This window comes from Anopheles arabiensis, chromosome 2 (genome assembly GCF_016920715.1).
Source record: "Anopheles arabiensis isolate DONGOLA chromosome 2, AaraD3, whole genome shotgun sequence".
Classification (NCBI taxonomy): Eukaryota; Metazoa; Arthropoda; class Insecta; order Diptera; family Culicidae; genus Anopheles; species Anopheles arabiensis.
Window position 1 is genome coordinate 23,373,215 of NC_053517.1, and position 11,384 is coordinate 23,384,598.

General features: G+C 49.1%; 3 protein-coding genes across 3 annotated transcripts; all 3 read left to right on the forward strand.

The window, feature by feature from the left end:
• The first annotated feature begins 12 nt into the window (after nucleotides 1–12).
• On the forward strand, nucleotides 13–659 carry LOC120895301 (glutaredoxin-related protein 5, mitochondrial). Its single transcript, XM_040298520.1, has 2 exons — nucleotides 13–336; nucleotides 408–659. The coding sequence occupies exons 1-2, from the start codon at nucleotides 66–68 to the stop codon at nucleotides 572–574; spliced, it is 438 nt and encodes a 145-aa protein (XP_040154454.1). The 5' UTR covers nucleotides 13–65; the 3' UTR covers nucleotides 575–659.
• A 668-nt stretch (nucleotides 660–1,327) lies between these two features.
• Nucleotides 1,328–4,568, forward strand: LOC120893797 (probable methylmalonate-semialdehyde dehydrogenase [acylating], mitochondrial). The gene is made up of 4 exons (XM_040295907.1): nucleotides 1,328–1,569; nucleotides 2,671–2,874; nucleotides 2,966–3,119; nucleotides 3,194–4,568. The coding sequence occupies exons 1-4, from the start codon at nucleotides 1,540–1,542 to the stop codon at nucleotides 4,369–4,371; spliced, it is 1,566 nt and encodes a 521-aa protein (XP_040151841.1). The 5' UTR covers nucleotides 1,328–1,539; the 3' UTR covers nucleotides 4,372–4,568.
• A 189-nt stretch (nucleotides 4,569–4,757) lies between these two features.
• LOC120893796 (vam6/Vps39-like protein) lies at nucleotides 4,758–8,112 on the forward strand. Its single transcript, XM_040295906.1, has 7 exons — nucleotides 4,758–4,935; nucleotides 5,013–5,290; nucleotides 5,362–5,565; nucleotides 5,641–6,180; nucleotides 6,257–7,161; nucleotides 7,238–7,383; nucleotides 7,451–8,112. The coding sequence occupies exons 1-7, from the start codon at nucleotides 4,866–4,868 to the stop codon at nucleotides 8,005–8,007; spliced, it is 2,700 nt and encodes an 899-aa protein (XP_040151840.1). The 5' UTR covers nucleotides 4,758–4,865; the 3' UTR covers nucleotides 8,008–8,112.
• Nucleotides 8,113–11,384: the final 3,272 nt, after the last annotated feature.

Here is an 11,384-nt window from a genome sequence, read left to right on the forward strand (position 1 = left end):
CCCACACGGGCGATAGCTACCTTGGTATTAGATAACAAACCGCAGTCAAAACAACACACACCGAAATGAACGTCCTTACGCGAAATTTGACCCAAACTCTGTTCAAATACAATGGGGCCGGGTTGATCCAGGCGGCCGCCCGCAGTTTCAGTGCGCCGGCACTGGATGGCAAGGAGATCGAGAAGCTGGTGAGCAACAATAAGGTGGTCATTTTCATGAAAGGTAACCCGGACGCACCGCGGTGCGGCTTCAGCAATGCGGTGGTACAGATACTGCGGATGCATTCGGTCAAATACGACAGCCACGATGTGCTGCAGAACGAAGCCCTCCGGCAAGGTACGGTATAGCGTTGGGAGAGAGTGGCGCGTTTCGATCGGTAGTAATACACCGTCATCGCTTTCTTGCAGGCATTAAGGACTTTTCGAACTGGCCCACCATCCCGCAAGTGTTCATCAACGGAGAGTTCGTAGGCGGGTGCGACATACTGCTGCAGATGCACCAAAACGGCGAGCTGATCGATGAGCTGAAAAAGGCCGGCATCGAGAGCGCACTGGCGAAGGAGTCCGAGAAGTGAGCCCCCCATTGGGGAGTGTGTTAAGATTTGTTCGGTAAAAAATAATAAAAAAAAAACAATCCCCGCTAATACCATCACCGGAAAAGCTGTTGTTTTGTCGGTAGCGAAGGGAGCGCGCATCTCCCAGTAGTGTGAGATGATTTCACTTTCTACCGATTTCATACCATGTTGAAATGTGCTGAACCATCATCGTCACGTTGTCAGCTGCGCCTCATCATCCGTTTGCCGATAATACCACACTACGCCGTTGCGTTTCTTCGCTTCTTGTTTTTCTACCTTTGTGTGCACATCTCAAAACATGCCATGCCAAATCTAAGCAGCCTACATGACGTAGGGATGTCTAAACGCGGTTTGCTTATCGAAGTAAAAGGAAAGCATGTATGTATGTGTGTGTCTATTTGAAGCAAGAAATAGGAAGCAAAGCACAACCGGCGATGTTGTCCCCCACGGCAACCGGTCTAAGGAAAACCTCAGCTGTAGTGTCTGTGTATTGGGGGGGGGGGGGGGTGCCGCACACTCGCCGCGCACACATTTTTAAAACAATGTAAGTATGCAAAACGAAAAAAGGGCAAATCGCGTGTGTGTATGTGCAAAGTCATCGGTCGCGATCGCGATGAAGCCGGCGAAATCATGCACGAACCCCCCTCCTATCCACCCATCCCCACACGGTGTCACTTATGCTGTTCAATTTTACAATCACACACACACAGCCACAGACAGGGGCGCTATAGCAACAAATTCAAGTTCATTAAATCGGGGGGTCTGTCCTGTCGGCGCTGTACTGCGTGTCGCTCGTATCAAATCGGTGCGAGTCTCAGTTATTTTAGAACCGGAGACCAGACCTAACGTGTGTGTGGCCGGTTAGCTCGACCAGCTCCTTCCTCGTTCGTTGCTGATAACTGTCCTGCCTGCTTGCCAGTAGCGTGCCAGTGGAAGTATAGAGAGGTGTGTCTGTTTTTAGCAAAATGGCTCTTCTACGACTTGTTGCTACCGAGGTAAGTGTAATCGTGTTCGTTTTCTTTTCTCCAAAATATGCTCCTTCTTAGCAATCCAGCAGGAGCCACACGGTGCAGGTGGTGGCGTTTTTTTTGTTTTATATTTCGATTGCGTAACAATGGAGATTTGTGCGACTTTCGACATCTATTAATATTTGAGAAGGAGGTTCAAGGTCAATCGCCACATGCCGAGTGTAGCGACCTTAGCCGCAACAAGTTCTCTACACAACCGGCTACGTGTAGATGGAGCTGAAGGCGGCATCGGCGGCATGTTCGGGCGGCTCGAAAACGAGTGTCGGCAACGCCAGGCCCGACTATTGACCCACGTGTGTGTGTGTGTGTTTGCTAACTACGCCATTTCAAGATACAATTTGGTGAGATCGTACGATTTTTGTCGTCAACACCCTTTACCATCGCGTGCGAGCAATTTGTCTCTACGTGCCATTACATACATTGTCCTCGACGGTGCTGGTTGTTTTCGACTCCTATTAGCTAGTCTCTATGAATAATCTTTATTATTTTCGGGCCGTACTATCGTACGATATCAACGAGGGGATTGTCTGATATCAAGTCTTCATCACATGGGTGGGAGCCACTTTAGCAGACGTAACCAATTAGTCGCCGGACTAAGGGGGCGACTACTGCGGCGAGAGATTTTGGAGAAACTGATGACGTCGAAACAGCACAGAAGGCGCTGATATCAATTCCAGTATGCGTGAAGGCTGTTGCTGTGACGACGGCAGGGGCGCGTTACGGTTTTAACTAACACCAACGAGCGCGCCAACGTGGTGGTGGCGGGCACGTTGCAGTGGCGATCGCAGTTGTGCCTCTGCTAATGAATTTCAATTGGCTGTCGGGAGGGGTACTTCCAGTGATCTTTACAACCTCAAAAGGGCGACCGGAAAGCCCTTGAAATGGGAGACTAAAATTGTATTGAACCTTTTGTTTTGTTTTTTGTTTTGAATTTAAATTATGTAACAGTATTTTTTGTTGCCTTCATTTTGGATTCATTCAATGTAAAGAGTTCAACATCCGCACACGTAAAATGGAAATTAAATGTTCTAAACAATTCCCTATACACACATCTTTCTCCGCCAACAGTGCCGCAATGTGCTGCAACGTGGCTATAGCACAGCATCTGTGCCGACCACGAAGATGTTCATCGACGGCAAGTTCGTTGAGTCGAAGACGAACGATTGGATCGATCTGCATGACCCAGCCACGAACGAGGTGGTGACGCGTGTCCCCAAATGCACGCAGGACGAAATGCAGACGGCGGTCGAATCGTCCAAGAAGGCTTACAAGGTATGTTCAAGGGCAAAAAAACAATCCTTGTTCCCATCCAAGGAGGCTTAATCGGTAATGCTGATCGGACCATATTCCTTTCTCCCGTTAGACCTGGCGCCAATCGTCCATCCTGAGCAGACAGCAGGTCATGCTCAAGCTGCAGCACATTATCCGCAACAACATGTCGGAGCTGGCGAAGAACATCACCAAGGAGCAGGGCAAAACACTGATCGATGCCGAGGGAGACGTTCTCCGAGGACTGCGTAAGTAGCTAGGGGCCGGTTCTCTGAATCCGCTTCCGCCGAGATGCTCACGCAAAGTTTTCAAACCCATACAGAGGTGGTGGAGCATTGCTGCAGCATCACGTCGCTGCAGATGGGTGAAACCGTGCCGAACATCGCCAAGGATATGGACACGTACTCGTACCATCTGCCGCTCGGCGTTACGGCCGGCATTGCACCGTTCAACTTCCCCGCCATGATCCCGCTGTGGATGTTCCCGGTGGCGATCACTTGCGGCAACACGAGCATCATCAAGCCGTCGGAGCGCGTGCCCGGCGCGACGATGCTGCTGATGGAGATGCTGAACGAGGCCGGCTGCCCGCCGGGCGTCGTGAACGTGATTCACGGTGCGCACGATGCGGTCAACTTTGTCTGCGACAATCCGGACATTCGGGCGGTTTCGTTCGTCGGCTCGGACCAGGCGGGCAAGTACATCTACGAGCGCGCGGGACGCAACGGCAAGCGCGTGCAGTGCAATATGGGTGCCAAGAACCATGGCGTCATTATGGCGGACGCAAACAAGGAAAACACGCTCAACCAGCTGGCTGGGGCGGCGTTCGGTGCGGCCGGCCAGCGTTGCATGGCTCTCTCGACGGCGGTGTTTGTCGGCGAGGCTAGGAACTGGATCCCCGATCTGGTGGAGCGTGCCCGCAAGCTGAAGGTGAACGCGGGCCATCTGCCCGGCACGGATCTGGGACCGGTCATCTCGCCCCAGTCGAAGCAGCGCATCAACGAGCTGGTCGAGTCGGGCGCGAAGGAGGGCGCGAAGATCGTGCTCGATGGGCGCAACATCAAGGTGGAGGGCTTCGAGAAGGGCAACTTTGTCGGACCGACCATCATCAGCGACGTGACGCCGAACATGAAGTGCTACACGGAGGAAATCTTTGGCCCGGTACTGGTGTGCCTGTCGGTCGATACGATCGACGAAGCGATCGAGCTGATCAACAACAACCCGTACGGCAATGGTACGGCCATCTTCACCACCAACGGTGCGACGGCCCGCAAGTTTGTGAACGACATTGACGTTGGCCAGGTCGGTGTGAATGTGCCGATTCCGGTGCCGCTGCCGATGTTCTCGTTCACCGGCAGCCGGGGCAGCTTCCTGGGCGACTGTCACTTCTACGGCAAGCAGGGCATCAAGTTCTACACGCAAACGAAAACCGTCACGCAGCTGTGGCGTGAGGGCGACGTTAGCCATACCAAGGCGGCCGTTGCCATGCCAACGATGAAGTAAGACTGCGTGTAAAACAACCACGCGTGGTTTTGTGCCATCGAGGGCGGCAGACGGCCCAGCAGGACGGACACCAGCACGACTAACGACAGCGACAACGAACGTCTTCCAGATAAAGTGCATTTAATAACACGATTCGTTTTTATAAAACAAATCAACTTTAGGGAAATAAAGATGCCTATAACTTTGCTTTGCTCATACTTGGTGCGTAGTTTTGCAATCCATCCTTATCGTTATCCTAGATCGAACCGAATTTCAACCGATGTTCTGCTCAACACTGTAGGACACGCGTCACCGTCCAGCGAAGCTTTCACGCAAGCTGTCTCGTATGTTGTACGCAATGTCGTATAGCGGCTCGTGTGCATACGTCAAAGTCTGCGCTGACAATATCAAAACAATAACAAACCCCCTGCTGATCGATTGTGTACGTTTTCCGGGTGCAGTGAGTGAATAAAAGGGGTGTTTTCGGGTGTGTTAAGTTTTCCCACTGCCGCACCATGCATGACGCGTACATTGTCTATCCGCCGGAGAAAATCTCCGTGCAAATTGAATCGATGACGGGCTTTGGTAAGTTTAAGGGGCAACTTGAAACAGTTCCACAGTGATAAGCGAAGTGAGTCATTATCCGGAATCCCTCCTTGCAGATAACAAGCTCATCCTGGGCACCAGACAGGGACACCTGCTGATGTACTCGTTCGAGACGAACACGGAAACGAACAAGCTCGATCTGCAGCTGCTGCAGTACGACAAAAACTTTAGCAAAAAGCCCATCACCCAGATCGACGTCATTCCCGAGTACACGCTGCTGTTCAGCCTCACCGACGGTTTGCTGAACGTGAACGATTTCAGCCGCCACGGCTTTCCGCTGATCCATTCGGCACAGCGCACGAAGGGAGCGAACGTGTTTGCGCTGGACATAAAGGTGAGCACGAGTCACATTCACCTCCATCCACTGGAGTCACCATTCGTTTGGGTTGTTCCAATCCGTTTCAGCGGTCGAAATCTTTAACGAGCGAAGTCAAGATCGTTTGCCGGGTGTGTGTAGCGGTGAAGCGAAAGCTGCAGTGCTACTACTGGAAACAGAACCAGCTGCTGTCGCTCGACAGTGAGATCGATTTGAACGATGTGCCAAAGACGGTGGCGTGGAACAATAACTTCATCTGTGTCGGCTACAAAACCGAGTACGTCCTGTACGATGTAAGTAGTAAGCAATGGTTGTGGTGGAGTAAGTGCAGTTAAATCAACAATTTCGACACACTTCCATTCCACCAGATGTCGGCAGCACAGCCCCGGAAGGTCGATCTGTTTCCCACGAGCTCGTCGAAAACCATCGAACCGTGCATTACGCTGATCGAGGACAGTGTGTTCGCGGTGGTGAAGGACGAGTTTCTGATCACGATCTACACGGAAAAGTATCGGGCGGACGATCGAGAAGGGCCAAACAGCATGTCCGGGTCGGTTAAACCGGTGGAAGCGAAAGCGGTTAAGGCGGATGCGGCCAAGCGTACGATGAACCTGAAATCGCTGATCTGGAGCGAACCGTTCCAGTGTCTGGTCTGGGACGATCCGTACGCGGTTGGGCTGATCAACGATGCCATCGAGGTGCGCGTGTTTGACAACGTGCAGGACAAGGGCACACTGATCCAGAGCATTCCGCAGCTGCACAAAGCGCGGTTCCTGGTGCGTGGCAAGCAGGGACTGCTGTATGTGGCCTCCGTATCTCATCTGTGGTGCATTCAGGCGGTCGACATTTCCAAGCAGCGCAAACATCTGCTGCAGGAGGAAAACTTTCAACTGGCTTTGAAGCTAACGGTTGGCATGATACAAACGGTGTAACGGGTTTTTGTTTGTAGTTCATTGCGTTTCCCTCTCTTCCCCCTCTTTGCAGCACATCTCCGACGAAAGTGCCGAGTTCAAGGCGACGAAAATAAACGAAATTCAAACGCGCCACGCGTACAACCTGTTCGTCAACAAGCACTTCCGCGAGTCGATGCAGGAGTTTGCGCAGCTCGACACCGATCCGATCGATGTGATCCGCCTGTTTCCGGACCTGCTGCCCGACAGTGGCAAAAACAAGCTCAGCCACTACTCGGACAAACCGGCACCGGTGCTGGACGAGAAGGAGCTGGAAAATGCGATCCTCGCCCTGATCGATTACCTTACCGACAAGCGGTTCCCGTTGCGCAAGGGCGCCAAAACGAACCCGGACGGCACGACGGACAAGAACGTGGCGGCACTGCTGGCCATCATCGATACGACGCTGCTGAAGTGCTATCTGCTGACGAACGATTCGTTGATTGCGCCCGTGCTACGGATGAACCACTGCTATCTGGAAGAATCGGAGCGGGTGTTGAAGAAGCACGAAAAGTACGTCGAGCTGATCATACTGTACCAAACCAAGGGGCAGCACAAGCGCGCCTTGCAGCTGCTCCACACGCAGGCGGAAGTGCCCGGCTCGCCGCTGTTCGGGCACGACCGTACGGTGCAGTACCTGCAGCAGCTGGGCACTGACTTCAAGCAGCTGATATTCGAATTCTCCGGCTGGGTGCTGCAGAAGCACCCAGAAGATGGGCTGAAGGTGTTTGTGGAGGAGATGCCCGAGGTGAAGAATTTGCCGCGTGCGGAAGTGCTGGACTTTCTGCTCAAGGACCACCGGACACTGGTCGTGCGGTATCTGGAGCACATCATTAACGTGTGGCACGAGGAGAAGGCTCTATTTCACAACATTCTTATACAGCAGTATCGTGAAAAGTTGCTCACGCTGCGAAACGATAAAACCGTCGACGGTGACACGTAAGTTCCTGGCAGGGCTGCGCTGTGCCCGGTCCGCAGAGAGACGGAATGAGTTTGATCGCCTTTCTCGTTACAGGAAAAAGCAAGAGGAGATGGCAGATGTTCGAGAGAAATTGCTAACGTTCCTGAAGAAATCCAAATACTATCACGCCGAGAAGGTGTTGGGCGAATTTCCCTACACCGACATGTTTGAGGAGCGTGCGATTATTTTGGGCCGACTAGGTAAGCCTTTGTGATTAATGTAGGAGTAGCATTGAAATCATACCTCTTCCTTTGTTCTATTCCACAGGCAAACACGAGAAAGCGCTGGCAATATTCGTGCAAATACTGGGCGACTTTGAGAAGGGTCTGGCGTACTGTGACGACGTGTACGACACAAACGATCCGCAGAACTGTGACGTGTACGTGACGCTGATGAAAATCATACTCACGCCACCGTCCGCACCACCGTACAGTGATGTGCCGCTGCATCCCCGCTGCCTGGTGCCGGATCACGAAATGGTGGTCAACATTCTGGAGAAACATGCGGAGAAAATCAATCCGTACGCCGCGCTGCAGATCCTGCCCGACACCATTCCGCTGGTGCGCATCAAACACTTCCTGGAGAATGCGCTCAAGTTCTACCTGGAGAAGAAGCAGCGGGCCCAGGTGCTGAAGGGGCTGTACTACGCGGAGCATCTGCAGATCATGGAGCAGAAGATGCTGTGCGAATCGAAACACTTTCTAGTGACCGATCTGAGCGTGTGCGCGGTGTGCAAGAAAAAGTTCAGTAACCAGAGCGCGTTCGTGCGGCTGCCCGATGGGGTGATTGTGCACTTTTCCTGCCAGGATCGCATGTTTAGTTGAATGATTTGTTGTGGGGGGAGGGAAAATGGATGAAATCCCGCACAGCACCATATATCGATAGCTTTATAAGTCAATAAAATTATATCCAATCATCATAATGTATCATCCAAACGTGTGTACAAAAACCTTAACCTTCACTTAACAACATGTCCGTTATGGGTTCAATCCCCGGATGGACCGTGGCCCCATACGTAGGACTGCATATTCCGCTGTGGGTATATCAATAAGTTACTGAAAGTCAAGTCCCAACTGGTGGGTTTAGGCAGGTCTTTACCGACAACGGTTGTTGTGCCAAGGAAGAAGAAGAAGAAGAAGCAGATGACGAATATTTTATTACGCCGGTACCATTGAGGTACAGGCGTAATGTAGAGCGACTGAACATGTCCGTCATGGGTTCATGCGTCGTATACGTCTTTTATGCACCCATCGAAAGCTCATTGCCGCTAATAAATCCGCTTGTACCTTATGGATCAACCCAAACGACTTCGGGTCTCTAACGGCGGATAGTTTCGATCCTGCCTCGAAGACCTAGACCGACTACGGTTGTTTGTAAAAAAAGAAAATATTATCATTTATCAGCTTGAAACGAAGGAGTTTAAAGGAAGGTTTGAAGTAGCGGGGGGAGCTCGGCATCGGACCTACCCGATTCCTATTCCGTGTTCGGAATCAATTCCGGAGCCGATTCCGAATCTGGAATCGTTTCCGATTGCGGAGTCGATTCCGGAGCCGATTCCGGAGTCGGCTTCGGAATCGGAAACGGCACTGGAATCAGAATCGACCTGGGAATCGCAAATTGTTCCCGTAACGGAATCAGGATAAACTCCAGAAATGGAATTAGCTCGGGAACGAGAATTAGCTCTTGAATTGAAATAGGAAGTTTCAGAAGCGAAATCAGTCCGAGAATCTCCATGAGAATGGAACGTTTAAAAAGTAAATTTTGATTCTTTGCGGCCTATCATTGGACCCAAACGCCTATTCTATTCGTAGCAATTTCGATGCCGAAGCCAATTCCGGAACTAATTCCAAACCCGATTCCGATTCGTGAGCCGATCCGGGACTGATTCCGGAATCGATTTCAGAAAACTTTGGAGCTAGCCGGAATCGATTTCGACGATTTTTTTTATTTTTCCCATCATTAGTTTGAAGGGTTAAATTAACCAAAAGATTACATTTTCAGATTTGTTTAGCACTATATGTTGTAATACTTTCACACATGGACCGAGCTCGTGGTACAGTCGTCTAGAGCAGGGGCCTCCAAACTTTTCAGCTCTCGGGCCGTATTGCTTCAAAAATAACTATGTTGAGGGCCATTTGACGCTAGCTTTAACTGATGAGTGAACGTTTAAATCTCGTTTTTACAACAAAATACTAACGATACTTGTACAGTTTCGTGTTACTAAAGCTTGATTTTTGTCTAAGAAAAGTAAAAAATACATTTTTATTTGAAAAAGTCATAATAACGTAATATTTATATTAACTCTGGCAAAGTCATCGTGGGCCGCATTATAAGCTCTTGAGGGCCGCATGCGGCCCGCGGGCCGTAGTTTGGAGACCCCTGGTCTAGAGGTAACAACATGGTTGTCATGGGTTCAAGCCCGTTATGAATGAAGCCTTTTATACCTAGAATATAATATTCTTACAATGGGTTAACATACCTCAGAGCGTCAACGATTGTTTTTCCAAATTAACAAAATATTTATAATTTTTATCCGGAGCGGACTGTCGCAGAACAATTATCCGTGTTGCAAAAGAAAAATTCACATTTGGGTAACTTCAGATAACTGCTGCACTGAGTGTTGAGAACGTCGTACTCAACTCTAGCAAAAGCAAAGTTTGCCTCGATCGAGCTTGCATGGATCTGCCGGGAAGAACAATTTCTAAATAGAAGCAGGCTGTAATTTTTCGCTAAGTGGCCAGGTCTATGAACATGTTGCGGCAAACATTTGATCAATGGCTTGGAGTTTTCTATCCATCCAGGCTCACAAAAATGTGTTAAAATTAAGTTGACATTCTTTTGTATCTTGTTTTGGTGTGCAAACGCGTCCGAAAAGGTTCCTGCAACAAATGCGGACAGTTCTTCCGTTACGATTTGGCACGGAATGTTCCTGCTACACATGCATAGACCAGGGCCTAATCGAATTCCTCGTATCTGATGGAGGAAGCCACGTTTATGTTAGTCTAGTAACAAGCAACAAAAGGTCACATGGCATAATCGTTCATCAAACAGCTTAACAACTGGCCAGTATTGGTCATAACTATTGTATGAGTTGTAAGCTTTCCATGCGTATGATTTATCTAATTAGAAAATTTGAACTAATTAGAGTATGAACTGAAAACAGATAACCAAAGCTGTTGACGGTGAAACTCAGGCCAGGCCACGCGAAGGAAAGGGCTTCAGTGTCCTAAGTTCAAACCGAAAACGGGTTTATAGAAAAAGATGGCTTTCTGCCCGAAAGGAGTTATTATAACAAATTGTGCATTAAACTTGCTACTATTCTCGGTTCGTGGTAATCTATGCTGCGAAAGTGGCACAATTGATACGACAACTTTTCGGATTGGGCAGAGTGACCCGGATGAGACCTAAAACAAAACCTAGGAAAGGCCAAGATGCTCAAAAGAAAATCGAGACGTTCTCCGTTAAGATGTTGAATTAGATCTTTTTTATGTTTCTTATGTTTCCATATGCTGTTCTATGTTTATGCTTATAACCCACGCATTTCTAGATTGATCCTAAACACACTTGAGATTTTATGACCTCCACGCTTTGAATTGATAACTGAAAGGATTCATTGTCTGGTGCATATGCATGTTTTTGTCTTGCATGCATTTTTCTCCTAACTTCTTTCCACACGCCGTATGTACCAACTTTAAGATTATTTTTATTACGCTTGTCCGTGCTGCTTACGCTTATCGATGAACTCAAGAAACGGGTCATTCCTAAAAATATGTGTTCATTTAGGCCAGCGATCGTGATTTCATACGATAAATTACAATACTTTGAAATTCTTCCCAAACTTAGCCGTTGAAAATGAAACATTTCGTTACAATTTAAAAAGCGCCTCAAACCTTCCCGTTACCGCCGCAACAAAAGCCATTACAGACTAAGCCAGGTCGAGCGGGGCAACGATTATTGCGCCAAAACGAGAAAAGGAGTAAAAATAGATTAAAAACTTAGCTAATAAACCTCTGTTCTCTGATTTTAGGCCTATTCATAACGGACTGCAACATTCAAGATGCAAAAAGAATGTTTTTATAGTACAGGCGCTCCCCGAAATACACGGGTAATTATTAATAATCTCGTTATTTCAACCAAAAATATCACTAACTTTTGTATAATTTAGCCAGTGGTAGGTGATTTTTGCCACTTGATTAATTAT

Bases quoted from the DNA above. Each gene is read 5' to 3' on its own strand.
- LOC120895301 (XM_040298520.1), top strand. From the start codon at position 66: ATGAACGTCCTTACGCGAAATTTGACCCAAACTCTGTTCAAATACAAT. The intron at 337-407 runs GTACGGTATAGC...GCTTTCTTGCAG, and splicing joins GAACGAAGCCCTCCGGCAAG to GCATTAAGGACTTTTCGAAC.
- LOC120893796 (XM_040295906.1), top strand. From the start codon at position 4,866: ATGCATGACGCGTACATTGTCTATCCGCCGGAGAAAATCTCCGTGCAA. The intron at 5,566-5,640 runs GTAAGTAGTAAG...CCATTCCACCAG, and splicing joins CCGAGTACGTCCTGTACGAT to ATGTCGGCAGCACAGCCCCG. The intron at 7,384-7,450 runs GTAAGCCTTTGT...TCTATTCCACAG, and splicing joins GATTATTTTGGGCCGACTAG to GCAAACACGAGAAAGCGCTG.
- LOC120893797 (XM_040295907.1), top strand. From the start codon at position 1,540: ATGGCTCTTCTACGACTTGTTGCTACCGAG. The intron at 2,875-2,965 runs GTATGTTCAAGG...TTCTCCCGTTAG, and splicing joins CGTCCAAGAAGGCTTACAAG to ACCTGGCGCCAATCGTCCAT. The intron at 3,120-3,193 runs GTAAGTAGCTAG...AAACCCATACAG, and splicing joins AGACGTTCTCCGAGGACTGC to AGGTGGTGGAGCATTGCTGC.